General features: G+C 36.9%; 1 protein-coding gene across 1 annotated transcript in view; it reads right to left on the bottom strand.

The window, feature by feature from the left end:
- The window catches only part of PDE3B (phosphodiesterase 3B, cGMP-inhibited), a gene marked incomplete at its 5' end in the record, with an annotated part of 20,998 nt that overhangs the window by 12,542 nt on the left and 1,131 nt on the right, over positions 1-7,325 (bottom strand). The window contains 3 exons of the mRNA XM_009082391.1: positions 1,803-1,909; positions 5,209-5,351; positions 6,374-6,465. Of these exons, the coding sequence (XP_009080639.1) occupies positions 1,803-1,909; positions 5,209-5,351; positions 6,374-6,465 (342 nt within the window). The remainder of the gene's footprint in view (positions 1-1,802; positions 1,910-5,208; positions 5,352-6,373; positions 6,466-7,325) is intronic.

Below are 7,325 nucleotides of genomic sequence, written 5' to 3' on the forward strand. Positions count from 1 at the left end.
TATGCTTCTCTGCCTGTGAAATCTAGGAACAAAAGCTAGACTCCAGACACTGCACCTATTATGAATTTATAGCAAAATTTTGCATTAAGCCAAAACATTATTTCTTTCCCTTGTGAAAATATACAAAGATGAGTTATCTACAAGTGACCAAAGTAGTTATAGCCATTGTAAACATATGCTTATCAAAAAGAATAAATGGGCCATAAGCTCTGCCTGTGAAATCTAGGAACAAAAGCTAGACTCCAGACACTGCACCTATTATGAATTTATAGCAAAATTTTGCATTAAGCCAAAACATTATTTCTTTCCCTTGTGAAAATATACAAAGATGAGTTATCTACAAGTGACCAAAGTAGTTATAGCCATTGTAAACATATGCTTATCAAAAAGAATAAATGGGCCATAAGCAAAATAAGGAGGCATGCTGTGGACATTCCAAAGGTGAATTCTTTATTCTGCTGTAAACTATGAAACAAAAACTCCATCGTAAGATTCATGACTGTACAATGCCCAAAACCAAATTAATAAGAAAATATACAATATTTCCCTTAAATAAGGAATGCATAGATTACACATTTTCAACAGCATAGACAACGCCGACTTGATTCACACACCCTGAAAGTAGTATATGATTACATTTTGGTACAGTAAAAGATAAGGTTTTTCAAAGTCCACATTGCTAGGTGAAGAGGCAGAATTTTTAGAAAGCCAATGTCACTTCACTTCTGCAAAGAAAGACTAGGAAAGTTAAGAAGCAATTTATAACATGTCATATGAGGAAAAGCTGAGGGAGTTGGGTTTGTTTAGCCTTGAGAAGAGGCAGCTCAGGTGTGACCTCATGGTTCTCTACAACTACCTGACAGGGGTTTGGAGAGAGGTGGGGGATGGTCTCTACTGCCATGGCTGCACAGAGAGGACTGGAGGGAATAGCCATAAACTGAAGCAGGGTAGAGTCAGATTAGATGTTAGGAAAAATATTTTCACCATTAGGGTGTTCAGGCATTGGAATAGGTTGCCCAAGGAGGTGGTGGAGTCACCATCCCTGGAAGTGTTTAGGAGGTGTCTGTATCTGGCACTGGAGGATATAGTTTAGTGGTTCCAGCAGAGTAACAGGTTAATGGTTGGCCTCAATGATCTTAGAGGTCACCTCCAACCTTGATTCTATGATTCCAAAACTAAGAGAGATTAATATTCTAATACTGATTACTTAATTCCATCCTTTATTTAGTTGTACACATTCAGCAAGTTTTAGTGCATATTGTTGCACTCTGTATTTTCCACAAGATTCAGAGTAGGAAAGTGCAAAAGGCAGCCCAACTTCTTGTGAAAACAGAAATATTGAGCATGTGCAACAATGTGTTTACAGGCATGTGTGGCCTGAGGATGCATGGTTCTTGGTGTTTAGAAGAGGGAAAGGGAAAAAACCAAACTATCAGTAACTTATACAGAGAAAAGTGGTGAGTTTAGAGGCCGGTTTTTTTTGCTTTGGTTTGGTTGCTTCTTCAGTTTTTTAAAGAAAAATGCTCTATAAAACAAAATCATTAGACAAGTTATTTTTAAATCATGCTAAAATGGATAGGTAAAAACATCAAAAGAAGTATTTTTTAAGTTTTCACATATGGGCAAACAGACCTGTAATTTTCAGGATTCTTAGAAACAGGCTAAAAATAAAATATTTTTAAAATGTATACAACATGCTGATGATATCTTATTACTACCTTTGCCTCAAAAAACCCTATTGTAATACATGACATGCTACCTTCTCTCCTTGTCCCTAAGCTGTACAAATTACATGACCTTACCTGCTCGTCTGGGACCTATGTGGTGACTCAGCATCAGAGAAGATGATCTTTGCTTTGGTATTGTCAGCAAGTTTGCACCAAAAGACCCACTTGAATGAGAACCTTGGCTGAAAATAAAACAGAAATAATTTTTCCCCCTTTCCTAGTTTGTCTTTCATTTTTATGAAATAAAATGTTTATAAAATAACTCTACTGCCCTGTGACAGTTCTACTACCATGCACAAAACAGAGAGCACTAGAAAGAAGTCAAATTCTAGTTAGACAATATATGTCAATTATATGGAATAAAAACTGCTGGGCACTGGGTTAAAGCAACAGAAAACTTTATACAGTCCTAAAATGACACAATCAGTATACTCAGACCAAAGCTATAGATTTTACTTTCTGACATGCTCTTTACTTCCCTCACACATTTCAACAAAGCAGGTGATTTTCTAACAGATCTGAGAATATTTAGAGGATTAATTCCTTTGAAAATACCGTGAACATTTTTACATGGCCCCAGAGATTTTCAAATAAATTTTGTATATTTAATATTGTCATCTTAAAACTAAAGCTCGTTTTGACATCAAGTCAGATTGTGCTTCAGTAGTCATATGATTCCACTCGATTGTTGGATTCTGCCATCTGCTGTTCTAGGCACGAAATTTCATTCCCAAATTCCAAATAGTAAACAAATTCCCTTTAGCAAACAAAATGTAATATGCAATTAAAAATAGCTCTATACATGTACTTCAAAGTAAAAATAGTTAATGTTAAATTATATATCTCACTTCAGTGAGGAAAAATAGCATTTGCCAAAACAGCTTTAATCTTGCTTAATCAGATTGGAAACAGAAGTCAAATACAGAAATAATGCTTGATCTCCCATCAGATGTTTAAATATACAAATATAAAAAATTAGTTGAAGAATAAACACAGATATATTTCTCTGCATATCCAGCTACTGGAGACTCCAGCAGAGACCACAAATATGATTAGCAGTCTGAAGCACTTGTTTGTGAGGAGAGACTGTGGGAGCTGGGCCTGTTTAGTCTAGAGAAGACTCAGAGGAGATCTCATTAATGCATACAAATATCTCAAAGGTGGGTATCAAGAGGATGGTGCCAGGCTCTTTCCAGTGGTGCCCAGAAACAGGACAAGGAGCAATGGCCATAAATTAAACACAAGAAGTTCCACCTCAACATGAGGAAGAACCTCCTTACATTGAGGGTGGCAGAGTACTGGGACAGGCTGCCCAGGGAGGTCATGGAGTCTCCCTCCTTGGAGACATTCAAAACCAACCTAGACACATTCCTGTGTCACCTGCTCTAGGTGACCCTGCCTTGGCATCTCCAGAGGTCCTTTCCAACCCCAACAATTCTGTGATTCTTTTGAAGTCTGATGCTGACATGGCAGTCAACTTTCAGGAATGTTTGGGTTGACAAATGGGATTTATTGATCTTTTGACTGCTTGTACATTGTTTAGCTATCACAGCTTACATGTATTACTTTCAAGTACCTAAAAATGCTGCAACAGTATTTACTGTAGTAAAACTATATATTAAGCAAGGTCAGTTCATCTTGAGCTAATGTCTGACTGAAAAGCCAAATCAAGAATTTGCATACAAATCTAACAGCAGCTCTCAAGAGTTGCTTTTGAATACTGTCTGAATGGATAGAAAAAAATCCTGAAATATTAAATCAAATTTTGTAGTAATATTAATTTATTGCACCACTATGTAATATCTTATCATTTTCAATTCAGCTAGAATTCAGTTGAAAGCAGTCAGCTTTAAAGGTCTGATTCAAAAGCCAGAGTCAGTGGCACAAAGTGCTCTAGGAATGCAGGACTGACTTTTGGCAGCAGGAGCAGCTGTTTCATCTAACCTTATCTGTAAAGGAAGCACCCATGGGAGCTTTGGAGATGATTACGTATTAGAAGTTAAAGGGAACCTGATAAGAATAATCGCTGGAAGATGTGAGGAGACCAGGACATTACAATTGTGTGTGCAAGAGCTCTGCAGGGCAGGACACCAACCACACAAATACTGAACTATTCTAGGTGAGGGTGTTTTCCATACTGCTACTTTGAACCAAGTGAAACTGTGGAGGTTTTTCTCAGTAGGAGCTGTAAGGAAACCCTCTCTAAATGTACACTGTGTCTGCACCAGACGATCTGAGCATCAAACTGAGGTCATATGGATGCTACAGTTAAAGTAATTTCTCTTGTCTCTGGTTATTTCCAGTGGCTACAACTGGGTAGTTTCTTTCAAACACTGGCAACAAAATCAGCATGAAACTATAATCTTTAAATGACTATTAGTGCCAGCACTAGAAATTTCAGTTAGATTTTATATACAAACCACAATAAAGTTTTACTGTGTAAAAACTTGAAGAGCATATTTTATTCAAGGGGAAAAGTCACTGCACAAAGCAAATTATTTAAATGTCTCACTATAAAATTAAATATAATACTGATAAACAAATTCTTGGATGTGCATATATAAACTTTTATCCACTACTAGTAATTATCAGTTATCAACATAACCGATTTTAAAAAATGAAACTGCTATATTTTCCTTATGACTTATGTAGAACCATTTTAAAAAAACTCCAAAACCACACACATTTTTATGGATTTCAGGAGCACACATTAAATTGAACTAAATGTGTGAATTTGCACTCATATATAACATTAAAAAAAAAAAGAAAAAAATTAATCCTAATTCAAAATGTTATCTTAATTCTGGAAATGAAAGCCCAATTTGCACTAAATTGACTAACAAGTAGAGAAGAGATGACTTCCTTAATCTACCTTCCCACTTGCTTGATGACTGTAGGAATAAAAAATGTTTCAATACACACAACAGTGGCTACCAAACACAAGAAAGTTATATCACCTGTTTAATTATATATCACAGAATCACTCAGAATATTCAGAGCTGGAAGGGACCCACAAGGATCATCGAGTCCAACTCTTGGCCTTGCACAGGACATCCCCAAGAAACATACCATGTGCCTAAGAGCATTGTCCAAGTATTTATTGAACTCTGTCAGTGTATACTCTATATGGGTATATGGAAGATGGAAAGTGATACGTATTTTAAATAAAAAGAAGGAGGAAATCAGTACAAGTTTAGAGACTAAACTAGTTTGTTTTGCAATGGTATATGTTGGACATTCTTTTTGGTTTCCTACTCAAACCGATACGTAGGCCTACTTATAATGACAGAGGATGCCTTATAACCTCAGACTGACCTGATTTCTATTAAGATCAAACAGAATTAAAAACATAGTATATAATTAACTTTTCCAGCTGATGCTGGCAGAATTTGGAAACTTAATTCACAAGATTTTACATTAAATACTTCTGCTGCCAAGTTCCACCGTTATTATTGCCATTAAAATATGGTTCAGTACTTACCTTGCTGTGTTATATTCCTGATGAGATCTCTTGATGTTGCTCCTTTCCCATCTAGATGATGTTGATTCTGTAGGTGACATGCCAGAAACTCCTGAAGCTCGTCTCAGCTGTGATGTTGGCAGGCTATTCCTGCTATTTAATCCCTGTTGGGTAATTTAACCATAGTTAAGATCTATGTAATTATAAATAGATGTTAAAATTTTATTTAGGGTTTGTAAGGGCTATTTCTTTTTTTTTTAATAGCGAAATAGTAAGTATGATATCAAGAAAATAAGAAGGATGCAATCAAATGATTTTGCTTATTGGGAATAATTATTTTTCATACCACTTTTTTTTCTTTTTCCAAGTTAATGTAGGTAAGGATGTTTGCACTGGAATAGATTGTCTAGAGAGCTGGTGGAGTCATCACCCCTGGAAGTGTTTAAGAGGTGTCTGGATCTGGCACTGGAGGATATGGTCTAGGGGTTCCAGCAAAGTGGCAGGTTAATGGTTGGACTCAATGGATTCTTTTTATCATATGACTACAAAGTGGACTCTCCAGCTCTCAGGGTAGCCAGAGATTTCAATAACTTGGATGCTAAGCACTGACACTGCCAGTACTGTGGAACTTGTGGAAAGGGTGATGCACAATGCACAGGGTCCGTTCTGGTTCATTAAGGCTCCTTCTCTGCTTCCATACCAGCCCCACAGCACCTGGGAAGCTTCCCAGGCACCTCACCACCCCCAGCCTGGAAGCTACCTTAGTTTAGGCATGCTGTAGCCCAAACACTGGGAATCACCAGACTTATTATCTCTACCTTACTGAAATACTCTTACAGTAACATTCGTAGGGGGAGATCTTTTGGTCTAGGCTTAAACACATACCAAAGTCAAACTATCATTGAATGACAGTGGCAAGTACTCTCTTATCCACCAGACAAATTAATATACAGAAAACCCTCAAAACTTAGAGTTACTGTTAGGAAGGAGAAAAAATGAAGCTGTGAAAACCCATAATCTTTCAATCTCATACTTTTTAGAACCAGTCTTTAGCAGTGAATATTTTTCATTTCAACTGATTCTGCTTAGCCATATAAAAATTTTAAAAACCATAAGGTATCCCAATCCTTAGCAGGTTTTGAAGAAATCCACAAAGAAAAACATGCTGTATGACTATGATCCCTACCCAACTGATTTCTGCAGTTATCCATGTGACATTCCAAGGAATCTCATACTGCCCTGATTCTGCAGGATCTTCCACAGCGTAACCTCTAGACACTGAGTTTTTCCATGGAAAAAATAAAAAATGGTTCCTAACAGACATTTCACAGGCTCAGTCTGGCTCAGGGCAGTTTATATGGCTCCAGAATTATAAGCCAACAGTGGATCAATTTGGGCCAATGACTGGCGATGGAAACAATTACAAGGCAGGGATGCCCCAGACCAGCTTCCACAATAAACAGCCTCAAGTTGTCAATACTGGGCTACCGTAGAAATATTATCTCTTGTGCCCTGCAAGTGAGTTTCTATATTTTAATGTTTTTCCAACACATTTCCTAACATTCCAGATAGTAAATACCTTCTTGCTTTCACTTATTAACCCTAGATACTGGAGAGTCGACAGTAGATTTACAGACAGGTCACATAGCATGACGTGCTGCACAGAAAGAAGAGATATTTTTCCTCTTACATATCTGATTTACTTCTGCCTGATAGCTAGTTTGATGTCCACAAGAGTAAACTTCTTGGGGAAAAAAAGGACAACAAAAAAGCTACACTGACAGTAATTGTTAGATAAAGAACGTGGTAGAATCAAGAACAGCCCTGTTTGTGCCAAATCATAAGAATATAACATCTTCAGTTTATATTTGCTGTTATATCATGTGTTCACAGTGTGGACAGTGCTTATACCTAGCTATAAACCACTTGAATTTGCATTTTGATACCTGTCTACATTTCATTCAGAGTGTTTTCACAGCTGTTCTCTTTTGATCTTAAAACATTGTCCACTGGTACTCAATAAAGAAGCTACTATGGACCATTCTTTGCAGATGAATTTGCCTTTTAATTGCAACACACACACATGAAAGAAAATGAAATTCATTTGACCTTGAGCAGCTTTCGATCTTTTTCAGCAG

The sequence above is a fragment of the Acanthisitta chloris genome, unplaced genomic scaffold (assembly GCF_000695815.1).
Source record: "Acanthisitta chloris isolate BGI_N310 unplaced genomic scaffold, ASM69581v1 scaffold6079, whole genome shotgun sequence".
Classification (NCBI taxonomy): Eukaryota; Metazoa; Chordata; class Aves; order Passeriformes; family Acanthisittidae; genus Acanthisitta; species Acanthisitta chloris.